This window comes from Carettochelys insculpta, chromosome 7 (assembly GCF_033958435.1).
Source record: "Carettochelys insculpta isolate YL-2023 chromosome 7, ASM3395843v1, whole genome shotgun sequence".
Taxonomy (NCBI): Eukaryota; Metazoa; Chordata; order Testudines; family Carettochelyidae; genus Carettochelys; species Carettochelys insculpta.
The window spans coordinates 28,843,510-28,856,758 of record NC_134143.1 but is presented as its reverse complement, the minus strand read 5'-3'; the positions used below and the strand labels follow the sequence as shown (position 1 = coordinate 28,856,758).

General features: G+C 46.1%; 1 protein-coding gene across 1 annotated transcript in view; it reads left to right on the top strand.

Annotated features, from left to right (window-relative positions):
- The window catches only part of CTNNA3 (catenin alpha 3), a 751,450-nt gene that overhangs the window by 632,018 nt on the left and 106,183 nt on the right, over positions 1 to 13,249 (top strand). The window contains 1 exon segment of the mRNA XM_074999587.1: positions 7,957 to 8,138. Coding sequence (XP_074855688.1) covers positions 7,957 to 8,138 — 182 coding nt within the window.

Sequence of the window (13,249 nt, the reverse complement as noted above, 5' to 3'; positions counted from 1 at the left end):
GCAAATATTTTTGTTAATAACATAGGAAAGAATACTTTTAGACAAAAATATTCACATCTGAAGACTTTCGTACGGTAACTGCTCAGGTTTTTGACATTCTTTCCCTTAATAAATAGTTCTTACATTTCATCAGAGTTAAATGAGTTGCCGTTTTACAGTTGTATAACAAAGTTTGTCTAAATTTGAAAAGTTTAATAAATAGTTACTGTTTGTTAGCTGTTGATGGTGCTACACTGATTCATAGGAAAAGTCCCTGTGTCAAAGGAAATATCATTTAAATAGATAACTGTGGAATTAGTCAGCTAAAGACCGTTAGTAACAGTCCCTTTTTTATAATCCTCAATTTTTGGTAGCATTTGCTTTACACTAGTGAAAAGTGAAGGTAGGCAGATTTTTATTGTAAATCTATAGAATCATCCAGTAGTAATCTGAATTGTATGGAGACCTCTTGATTACCTTTCTTTTGTGTACAATGGAACAGGTCTTTTAACATATTTACTCATTTATTGGGTACTAGAAATTTTACCAAGTGTTGCTCAGATTCTTCAGGGCAATAGATTGGAGGCGTGGGGGCTGTAAGAGTCAGGGTAGGGGCTTGAAGATGGTGGGGGGGAGATGGGCTGGGGGGCATAGGAAGGTGCATGATTCAGAGCAGAAGGTGGGGGCCTTATAGTAGGGGATGGAGGTGCAGGACTCAGGTGTTTGTGTGTTGTGGAAGGCTCAGGGCAGGGAGTGGAGGTACCTGGCAGCTGCTCCCTGGTTGCAGGGGCCACACTGCCCGGATGTTGGTGGCATTCCACAGGGCCTGACAGGAATCAGATGGAAGGAGAATTGAGCCTGACTGAGTAGCTTGATTGAAGTTATCAGGTACAGCTGTGAATGGATCTGGGTATGATACAAAAGAGACAGAGCTCATCTGGGAAACAGGAGACCCAGGAGAGACGTGGCTGGGAATTCCTGTTCTCCTGGAAGGGCCTCATAGGAGTCAGGTTTAAGGAGAATTGAGGAAAGCTATGGAGGAGGGAGAGCAGGAAGTAGCTCCTGTGGCTGATCTTGTAATAGGGAAGAGTGCAAGGGGGTCAGCGTTCAACTAAGGAATGGAACACAAGAGAAGCTAAAGAGTGATGAGAAATCAGCCGTGAGAAGGGCTGACATGGAAGATTATTTTCATTTGGCATTTGTTGGAGAATTCCAGTGGAGAACCCAGAGAATCCCTGCCATGACATAACAGTGCATCTTGAGAGATCATAGAGCCTGAGAAGGTAGATTGTAAATTCCTGATACAAGAGGTGTAAGAACTACAGGATCTTGAGTCGGTGATCAAAAACATGCCAGAAGTTCATTGAATTGTTTGTTTGTGGGACTTTCTGCTACCCTGGAAAGGGAGGGTCTGTGGCAATATCTAGATTATGAGCTAGGGGTTTGATTCCCAGCTCATGTAGATGTACTTACATTAATTCTCACCATGTTAGCACCATTCATCCCGACAGTCCCAATCTGACCCCTAAAACATCTTGTCCTAGTTGAAGAAACTCCTGTCCCATGGGGCTGGCTGGGCTACTGGCCCATTCTGAAGCATTGCAGCCAGTCCTGAGGACCTCTCAGAATTGATGGGGCCACCATAGCCAAACCTGAGTGAACAGGGGGATGGCCAGCTCTGTTCCTCCTCAATACTTTCATGAAGCCAGTGCCTGCCCCAGAACTTGGATCAGAGCAGTCAGAGCTCTGCTCGTCTCATCCAGATGCTGGGTGGAGAGCTGTGGTGAACATCCATGTCAGGGAGCTGGTTAGGAGGGAGCAGCAGGGAGCCTTAGGGGAATGTTCTGCTTTGGTCATTTGGTGTGCTGGGAGATCTGACTAGTGTGCCAAAAATAGTGGTGTAGCTGTGACACAGACAGTGTCAAGTGGTGGTACACATGAACTGCCCAGAGTACAAACCTGTCTGGCCCCATGGGTATGTAGTTGGGGCAGATAATGCCTGCCACCATTCCCTCTGCTCCAGGGCTTCGTGACAATTTTTAGCATGCTATAGCTACGTCTACACTGGGATGCTACATCGACATAGCTTATTTCGATGTAGCGAAATCGAAATAAGCTATTTCGACGAATAGCATCCACACATCCTCCAGGGTTGGTGCTGTCGATGTTCAACGTCGACGTTGGACAGCACTACATCGAAATAGGTGCTGCAGGGGAGCGTCTACACACAAAAGCGGCCCAAATTTAAATAAGGGTGCCAGGAACAGCTGCAGACAGGGTCACAGGGCAGACTAGCACTTCTGGGGCAACAGCAAGCCGCTCCCTTAAAGGGCCCCTCCCGGACACACTCAGCCTGCACAGCATGTGGTCTGCAGAGCCACAAGCATGCACACCCCGTGAAGCACCATGGACCCCCAGCAGCAGCAGCAGCCAGAGGCCCCCACACCCGCCCCTGGAGGACCAGTGGCTGCCCTGCTCAGTGCCATGCAGGAGGCAGCTGACCATCTTTTATTTGAGGAAGATGAGCTTCCCCCAGGGGATGAGGAAGCAGCCCCAGACCTTGCTGCCCTCCCAGCCCCCCTCCCACCACACATGCCGCCGGCTGTGGAGATACCCCATGAGCACGGACTGGTGGGAGCGGCTGGTGCTCGGTGAGAGGGACAATGACCACTGGCTCCAGAACTTCCGAATGAGCCGGCAGACATTACTGGAGCTCTGCCAGTGGCTCACCCCTGGCTTACGGCACCAGGACACACCCATGCGACGTGCCCTCACTGTAGAGAAACGGGTCGGCATCGCTGTCTGGAAGCTGGCCACTCCAGACAGCTACCGATCCGTAGGGCAGCAGTTCGGCGTGGGCAAGGCCACCGTTGGGGCTGTCCTCATGGAGGTAAGAGGACCCGGGTGGGGGGGTTGGGAGGGGGGCCTGGGAGGAGGGAGCCCTGGGGGGAGGCCAGACACACCCTGCACAGCCCTCACTGGTGCTCTCTCATGTCCTTCCCCTGCAGGTCGTCCACGCAATCAATGCCCTGCTCCTCCACAGGCTTGTGCGGCTTGGGGACCCGGATGCTGCCATTGCGGGGTTTGCCAGCCTGGGCTTTGCAAATTGCTTTGGGGCTCTGGATGGGACCCATATCCCCATCCGTGCCCCGGAGCACAGCGGAGTATGCTGCCTGAATAGGAAGGGATACCATTCTGTGGTCCTCCAGGACTTGGTGGACAGCCAGGGTTGCCTCTTGGACATTTATGTTGGCTGGCCTGGCAGCACCCACGATGCCCGGGTGTTCAGAAATTCAGGCCTGTGCCACTGGCTGGAGGCGGGGACCTACATCCTCCCAGCGGGAGATCCCTGTGTGGGACACCACCACGTCCCTCTGCGTCGTCGCAGACGCAGCGTACCCCCTCTGGCCCTGGCTCATGCACCCCTACACGGGCCATGTCACAGCCAGCCAGGAGCGGTTCAACACGCTCTTGAACCGTGCGCGCAAGGTGATCGAGTGCACTTTCAGCCACCTCAAAGGGCGCTGGAGGTGTCTCCTCACCCGCCTGGATGCAGGGCTCACCAACATCCCCCAGGTTGTGGGCGCATGCAGCGCACTCCACAACCTGGTGGAGAGCAAGGGAGAGGCCTTCTTCCAGGGCTGGGCTGGGCTGTGGAGGCTGGCAGGGCCGACATCCAGCCACCAACTGCCCTCAGTCGCCAGGTTGACCCTGAGGGGATCCGGGTCCAGGAGCCCCTGCGGGCCCATTTTGACCAGGCTGCGGGGTGAACGCTGGCAGAGCCAGCTGCGGGTGAGACACCCAGTGCACGCCCCCATCCTCCACAACACTCCCTGTCCCCACACCCACACCACAGAGAACCCGAGAGCATACCCCCCCAACTTCTGTGCAATAAATGGAATTTTCTTTTAAACAAAACTGTGCAACCTGTATTAATTATTAACAGAAGAAGGGGGGGAACTATGTACATGGGAGGGGAGGTACAAAACAGGGGTAGAACAAAAACTATTCACAAGGATGGGGGGAATATGTCCAAAGAGGACGGGGGCCTGGGGGGCAACATCCTCGGCCACGCACCCCCTATTGTCCTGCACCTGGTGTGGGGGGGCATGACCGGAGGCCCTGTCGTGGCTGGGTGGGGGCTGGGAGAACCGGCAGATAGGGCTGGGCGGAGTCCGGAGGTCCATGGTCCCCCTCAGTGGCAGGCCCCAGGATGGCGGATGATGGAGGGACGGCAGGCTGAGCGGCGGAGGGGGGGGCGCGCCAAGTGCTGTGTGATGTCCTGGAAAGTGCACATGAAGGCCCCCCAAGCCTCCTGTCGCCAGGTCAGCGCTCACTCCTGGAGGTCGAGCCGCCGCTCCTCCACCTGCAGGCACCGCTTGGACACCTCCAGCTGACACCAGAGGGTGCCGAGCAGCTGGGGGTCTGTGGAGGCCTGCGGACAGCTCCACCGCTGTCGGGCTTGTCCTGGGGCTGGTCTGTGCTCCACCGAGGGGCTGGCTTGGTGGGATGGCCCCGGTGGGCTGTCCGGGACCACTGACACCACGCCAGTGCTCTCTGGGCCCCCCAATGGTGCAGCTGTGGAACAGAGGGGGGGAAGAAGAGTGGAGACAGCCGTTAGTCTGGGCCCTGACCCGTGGCCCTTGTCCCCCCACCCCCTGCTTCTGGTTCCCCATCCACTGGTGATGCTGATGATGGGTGTCCAACGCCCCCCCCACATGGGGGACCCTAGGTTCTGCTCCCCCCATCCCCAGGGATGGGGCATGGCGCTGTCCTGCTGGGGAGGCAGGGGCTGATGGACTCTTCTGAGGGACATGCCACTGCTGTTCTCGGGGCCATGGTCATCTGGGTGTGTGGAGAGCCCTGGTCATGTCTCTTGTCCCCGCCCCTTAACCCTGGGGGTGTGCACCAGGGGGGTACATACCTGATGGTCCACTCCCATGGTCAGGGGACACCCATCGGGCGGATGCCCTGTTGGAGCTGTGGGAGGAGAGGGCAATTTGGAGCCCCCTGTCGCTGGAGGACTCCTCCTCCTCCACTGTCCCAGGGGTGGGCTCCTGGGGGGGGCCCTGGGGTGCAGGGCTGGCCTCCAGGGCGGACTCCGTCTCCGGGGCCTGCTGGGGCTCATCGCCGAGGTGTCAAGGGTGGCCGGGGGGAGGAGGTGTACCAGGGGCTCAGAATGGCCCTGAGCTCCCTGTAAAAGGGGCATGCAGCGGGGGCATCCCCAGATCGGTTGGCCATGTCTCAGGCCCGGGTATAACCCTGCCACAGCTCCTTTACCTTACTCCTGATGTGGTCAGGAGTGTGGGCAGGGTGACCCCGGGCAGCCAGGCCCTCGGCCAGCTGAGCGAACGCATCCGTGTTCCACCCCTTGCTCCCCATTACCTGGAGCACCTCCTCCTCGCCCCAGAGCCCCAGCAGGTCCCGGATCTCGGCCTCCATCCAGGAGGGGCTCCGCTGCCTCTTCCCCGGCTGGCTGGCAGGCTGGGAGCCCTGGGTCCCCTGGGGGGGGTACCCTGTGTGCGCTTGGGGGGCTGGCTGGATGCCATGGGTGCAGGGTGGTAGGTTGGGGCTCTTGGAGGACGTGCAGGCTGTGTACGTGGGTGTGCTGCTGCCTGCACGTGCTCTCAGCTTCCTGCACAGAAACTCAGGAGGTGGGGAGCTTTAAGGGGCTGCTGCACGCGGTGACCATAGAGCTCAGGGGCTGGAGAGAGTGTCTCTCAACCCCTCAGCTGATGGACACCATGGAGGACCCCACTATTTTGATGTTGCGGGATGTGGATTGTCTACACATGCCCTACTTCAACGTTCAACGTCGAAGTAGGGCGCTATTCCCATCTCCTGATGAGGATAGCAACTTCGACGTCTCGCCGCCTTATGTCGATTTCAACTTCGAAATAGCACTTGGCACGTGTAGACGTGGCGGGAGCTATTTTGAAGTTGGCGTGGCTATTTCAAAATAGCCAGCTAGTGTAGACACGGCTTATAAGTACTAAAAATTTCTGTTCAGGCTAGAAACCAGAGCCCTTAGCTCACAGCAGACATAGTCTATAAGTGATATGGCTGGATGGCTGACACACAAGAGGAAGCAAACCACTGCAGGACTTGTAGATGAAGGAAGCCTGCTATGTCTCACCCAGCCATGACAAGCCATGCTGGCTGGTGAGGAATTCTTCTGCAGTCCTTCCTCTGAAATTCATCTACATGTAAAATGAGAGAGTTTTTGCACACCCGGAACAGTGTGCAGGATTCTGTGTGCAACAGTTGATGACATTACACATTTAGTATGCATATTTAATTTCAAGTGTATATGCTCTTGGTGTCTAGAGGAGAAATATTTTAAAGCACTTAAAACAAGGAAGGAATCTATCAGCTTTAGGGTGAGTTTTCTTTATTACTTGCCTGGGTATACTCCAGCATAAAGTCAAGATACCTCCTTATGATCATGCAACAAGAAGACATTTCACTTGAATTTAGAACCAGGAATTGCTCTATTGTAACTACTTGACAGTGGAATGGAACTGGGAATTCTTTCTAAGTTGTATGTTTTTCCTCAAAGTCTACATTGCCAGCCCTGGCTATTACACTGAGCTGTCTGATATGATTTGTTATTTTATTGTTGTCTGTGTGTCTTTTATTTTTCTTCATTTGATGACTACCTAGCAGGGATAATGTGATGTCTTGTGCTGGGATATGTAGTAGTCAGAATTCACTGGTGTGGTGTTCTGACAAGTGTCCTACTCCATCAATGATAATACTATTTAGGCCACAAGAATTCCTACCCCTGCGACCATCCCCTTATAACATAACAGCCTGGTACAAATGGTGGTTGTGGTAGAGCTCAAGAGAGCCCCCCCAAAGAACACAAAATCAGATTAAATATGGAAGGTGCCAGGCCAGGTTTATTGAAAACAAAAGCTTGGTCTTAGCTTCCCTGGAGCAGAGGTCTACAGTAGGCTAACACGTGTGCCCTTTACAATGGACCTTGACTGAAGTCAGTGACATGGAAGTCATCACTGCTCCCTCAGTCGAATGAAGACAGCTCTTTGGGGTAAACTCTTATTCATAGGTACAAACAAGTTACACTTTACTCCTGACATATCAGGTTGCCACCTCCTGTTACTTATTTACCACTCCTTACCTCGTACATGTGTGTACAATCACTATTTGTCATGCTGTCACTTTAGACCATGTCCTGAACCGTAGTCAGTATGTCTGTTGTTTGTGGGGAATGTGTTGGTACCAAGATGTTTCTTCACAAGTTGTTCTGTTATGACCCTTCTGGAATGTTCTCCTATGCCATGCCTAGCACTTTTTAGTGTTTTATACTACTAACCTTGTTTGTGCCAGATTTTATAAGCAAACACTGTATCTTGCTTGTAGCTTAGCATTGCAAAGTCTTGACCGTTGTGGCTTAGACCTTAGGCCTCATAGCAGGCCTGCACATACAAGCTTATGTTTTAGGCCCTCTTCTTACTGCTGTATATAACTGTACCCTGTCTAAAGCTTGAAAGCTTTAGGACGTTGACATATCCCTAAAGTGAGGCTAGGCTATGCATGATAGGTGCCACTTTAACAGGCTTACAAATCTCAAACTGAAGTGACTTTACACAACACATCTTTCTAATTCTGTATTATGTGGTAAAAGCTTATTTGTACCTAATAAAGTGGGATTCTACATCACAATATTTTAGAAGTATCTTATCTTGGCAGAAAGAGATCACCTGTTCCTTATGTCATGAATCCTTCAGTTAAGGAACATTTCGTTGTCCTAGTCAATTAAAATTACAACTGAAGTCTAGTTCATGAACACAGCAGGAGATTTAATAGTTTTAATGTTTGTCTAATATCCCTCCTTTAGAATAGAAGAAAAGGCTGAATACCTTAATGCTTAGAAAACAGAAATCCTGCTTTATAATTTGTTATGCATTTTAGTTATTTCAGATTATATTAAAAATATACTTTTATTTTCTGCAGGTTATTAATGCAGCTTTAGGTCCTGTTGCCAGACCAAACAACAGATGGTAAAAAAATAACATGGACATGTGTGAGTACATGGAAGAATCACGTGTGAGTACATGGAAGAATCACATATGTGTTCTTACTGAGGCTGTGAATGGCTTCATAGGCATTGATGATTTTCTTCTTGTATCATGTATGTAAATTTTCAAAATCTGAGTTTTTGATTTTAACTTGTCTTTTCTTCTTTTTTACATCAAGAGAATTAGGTATATTGTTGCTTCCTTAAAACTCAGCCAGTAGGAGATTAGTTTTAGCAAGAATTGTAGATAATCTTCATAATAATCTTTGTATACTATGACAACGCAGCACCCTTCTCTTTCCATGCTTAGGCAAAGTGCAATATGTTGTTTAGAGTGTAATCTTCTATCTTTTATGACTATGAAAATTCTTATTGGGTTTCATAAATATTTTCAGGTAGGCTCAGGCTACGTTACACATTTTTAAATACAAATTGCTGATTAGTGCACAACCTATTCTAAACAAAAGAATGGGTGTTTAAGAAGCCAACTGAAACTAAATATCCAGATATGTTACTAAAACTCCCATTCTGCCCCAGTTTAAAAAAACAAAAAAGTTCTGAACATAGTACTCCCAGAAAGCCAAAAGATATAAAAAAATTTCTATCATAATCCCAGGATACTCCACTGCTGCTACAGTTAAACATGTATTTTGACAACTAATTTGTCAGTGAAGTGCATTTAAGGAATTTGCCAGTCTCTTCAGGTATATAGTTACTTGGAGGATTTTTCTGTTAAATAAGTGGGCCACAGGTTACAAGCTAGTGATAAATTCTTTTACTTGCAGCTGGGTAAACTCAAGTCTACAATCATGATGGATTTACAGAATATTATTAAGAAGATTTGATATGCTGTGTTCATGAAGTTTAAGTGTGTTTTCTCTTTACTTAAATAAAAATTACCTGGTTTATGCATTTCCTTAGCAGATAACTGTTTGTTGGCTCTTGAAAGCAATTTTTCCAACAGTTTCAATATAGAGCAATGTATGGGTTATTTTATCTTAAATGTGCTGCTAAAAGTCCAAGTATGGTATTCTAGCTAACAGGAAGTTTAGGCACACCCCCCTAACCAAGGGGAGAAGGAAGCCTAGGAACAGCTATTCCATATCTGTGTGCCACTGGAAAATTCCCTTTTGCAAAGAGAATTCTTTCACAGGTGTTAATTTTTGCCTTGTGATGCCTGAGCACTGCTAGTATGATTTATCTGTGCTGTGCACCTTGTGTAATCATGCACACCAGGGAGAAGGTCAGTGGAGAGCTGATGGAGAACACTACCTGATCAGAGTGGAATGTTTTGCATTTTATTTGCATTGATCTAAATAATTACACAAGATGGAAAACACCGATAAATTGGACCTCTAAAATTGAGTTCACTGACCAAACCGTATAAATTGAACTGCAGATCTCTTTGGTCAAAGAAAGAAATACAAAGAAAACGGCTATTAAAATGTGCTTTCCTATCTGTTTTCTTTTTGCACAGCTTTTTCACTCTTTTAAAGTTTCAAAGTCACACTAAAATATACAGGTTGAAAGTCTCTCATATGGAACTCTCTCGTCCAGCAAAGTCAACAATCTGGTATCATTTTAATTATCTGGATGACCATTTATCCTGGGTATGAACAAGTGTACCATGGTCCCATAAAGTTTATTTCCATCCACCAGTCCTGGCTCTCAGGCTGTGTCTACACAGGCACAAATTTTCGAAATAGCCATATTTTAAAGATTACTAATGAGGCGCTGAATTGAATATTCAGTGCTTCATTAGCATTAGGACGCTTCTGGCTGTGGCGCTTCGAAAGCGCACGGCTTGGCGCGGTTACACGGGGGTCCTTTTTGAAAGGACCCCACACCTTTCAAAATCCCCTTATCCCAATCACTGATTGGAATAAGGGGATTTCGAAAGGTGAGGGGTCCCTTTGAAAAGGAGCCCTGTGTAGCCGCGCTGAGCCCGCACCCTTTTGAAAGCGGTGCTTTTGAAGCACAGCGGCCAGAAGCATCCTAATGCTAATGAGGCGCTGAATATTCAATTCAGCGCCTCATTAGTAATCTTCAAAATGGCCATTAGCATGGCGTGTAGACACAGCCTCAGTGTTTTGTGATGTTATTTAGCTGTTGTTTACCCCTAAATGTCTTCTAGGAGCTCAATAAGCAGTGAAACTGTTGGTAATGTTGCTAGTCAATACTGACCTCCCATGGTCTAGCAAATTCTCTTATCTGGCACCAGTCAGGTCCCAAAGGTGTCGGATTAAAGAGGTTCAACCTGTACTTATATTTTAAATGCTTCCTAAAGTAATAGAGATACTGTACTAGTTCCACATTTCCATTTTATATCTCTGATATATAAATATCTGGTTATGAAAAATGTACTTTAAAATAGGATTCGCCAAATATATATTCACTATTAATAATAACAGAGAGGAAGCCGTGCTAGTCTATACACTATCAAAACAAAAAGCAGTCAAGTAGCACTTTAAAGACTAAGTTACTGTGAGCGTTCAGCATCTAAAAAGACTGTACAAAGTAGTTACCCATTTTGGCATATTATGGACCATATCATTCCATATCTTGATATATCTGATGTAGGTCCATTTAAGTCAACAGTATTGCTAGGGCCTTCAGGCATAATTTGACCCAGTATGTCTGAGCAAAATGTAAATATTTTCTTACTGTTAGTATATTCAGCTTTAGACTTAGCACAGTCTTGGCGAGTGCAGCCATGCATCCTCACACTATTCATTGGGACTGATTTGGATCCTGCATCAGTGTAAAGCAAGAGGAGTTTCATTTATGTCAATAGAGTTATAGTAGTTTGAACCCATTGTAAGTGATTATCTGTTGAATGTGTAGATGCCCTCTGTCACGAAGTAATTTGCTTGGATTATCGGTGATTTAAGGAAGTTCTTAATCTTTTTGGCTGTGTCTACACTGGATAGTTCTGTGGACAGAACTCAGGGCGCGTTTACACTCATAAAGCCTTCTGTCGATAGAGTATCGACAGAACTATCCTTTTGCCGCAACAGGGTTATCCCTCAAAAATTTGAGGCTAAGACAGTGTCAACAGAGCAAGATGGGTGTAGCAGCTATCTGTGAACAGAGGTTCTGTCAAGATTTGTCTGTCAACAGTAACTTCCATTGAAAGATGCTTCAAATGTAGACATAGCCTTTGGGAGCAACGCATTCATAGAGCAGACCTAAATTTTTGATCAGAAAAAAGAAAGTTCCTCACTTTCCTAGCAAAATAATATGATTGGGGGAGATTTTACCTGTGTTGCTTGTTTTCAGGGACAGGATATTTTTGGAATGACATCATCACTCGCACTTCCCTACCAAGCAATAGTAAATTTGCAGGGAAATCCAGGAATGTTGCTCTGTCTCCAGTTCTGGTACTCTTAACCTTGAAACTACCAACAATAGCAGGATCTGTTTACATTGTGTTTCTATTGTGCTATGGAACAGAATCATTTACAGCCATATTTCAAAAAATCCATAACACATTTACTTTACAAATACATGATTTTTAATTATTAGCTAATTTTAATCAACATTGCACTGTCTGTTGGCACATAGTGGCTCATCAAGGCAGTGTCTATACTGGCACACAACTTTGAAATAGCCATGCAAATGGCCAAATCGAAGATCACTAATGAGGTGCTGAAATGCATATTCAATGCCTCATTAGCATGTCACCAGCCACGGCTCTTCGAAATTGCTGCTTTTCGCTCGCATGTGGCTCATCCAGTTGGAAGTCCTTTTCAGAAGGACCCCACCAACTTTGAAATCCCCTTATTCCTATCAGCTCATAGGAATAAGGGGATTTCAAAGTTGGCAGGTTCCTTTGGCAAAGGACCTCCATCTGGGCAAGCCACGCGGGAGCGAAAAGCAGCAATTTCAAAGAGCTGTGGCTGGTGGCATGCTAATGAAGTGTTGAATATGCATTTCAGCACCTCATTAGTCATATTCGATTTGGCCCTTTGCATGGCTATTTCGAAGCTGTGTGCCAGTATAGACATAGCCTAAGTGTCATTATGGAGATTAATCTAGAAAAGGAAAAAAATGTGAATTGATTTAAAAGTTATTTGCAGTGTGGAATTCCACATGCTTTGATGTTATTTGGCTTGAAAAGTTTTAAAAAAAAATTGTTTTTATCCTGTCAGAAAAAGTTTGCACTAGATCTCAGAGGTTTTTTCCTTTTTTTTTTTTCCCTTCTGTTTTTTAAGTTGGGATAGATTTCTGATCCTTCAACATATTTCAAGTAGTGAAAAATAACATCATCTAACATTTTGCCCTTTTAAATTTGTGTGTGTATTATTCTATACAAATGAAAGTTGTGGACAAGCACCAATGTAAAATAAAAATAAAAAAATGAAAAAACAATATAGTGCTAAATATATGACAGCTCAGAAAATGTGTTTTATTGGGTTCCTAGAACACTTAGACTCACGACTAGCTAGACTCATGTGTCTAGAATAATAAAAAAAAAAAATCACCATTTGATAGAACAGGACATCTCTAATTTTAAGGCGTTTGTTATATGGAATATAATTGAATTTATTTGTTAGTATGTACTTAAGTATTTCCTGGAATAGGGATGAATTCAACTACATTCTCCATGCCGTTTTGAATTAGGGACTGAAGAACATAAATACTTCTCTGTGTTTCAGTTCTTTCTGCTGCTGTTTTAATAGGTACTTACTCCCACCTTTGCTTTTCTTGGGTGATGTAATCACTTTCTGCATATATACTATGTGTACAGTTTTTATATTGCATATAGTATGTAGTCCATTCTGCAACTGCTGATTCTAAGTTGCTTTTTCCACAAAGAATAAACTATATAGTTAATCCTTATCTACTCATGAAACCATTTTTAGTCTATTTATATGTTGTATAATCAGTTATCATATAGCACATATTACATATCTATCTAATAAGCAATCCTTCAGATGCATAAACAGAAGGAAAATCCAAACACAGCACAACCACATGTGACTACTCTACAACAACATTTTCACTTTCAAGCCTCATATATAGCAAATGCATTTTCCTCCCTGAAAAGACTGGGTCCTTCAGTAGTAGTAATCTCTGTTATCTTTTGTCTTGTATATTAGCAATGTGAAATATGAATTCCCCAGCATGCAGTATATCAGCATTTATGTGATTTAAGAAAAAAACTGTTTAGGAAAACTGTATTTTCAGAGTTCCAACAAGTTCTTGGAAAATAACTGAGAACTGAAA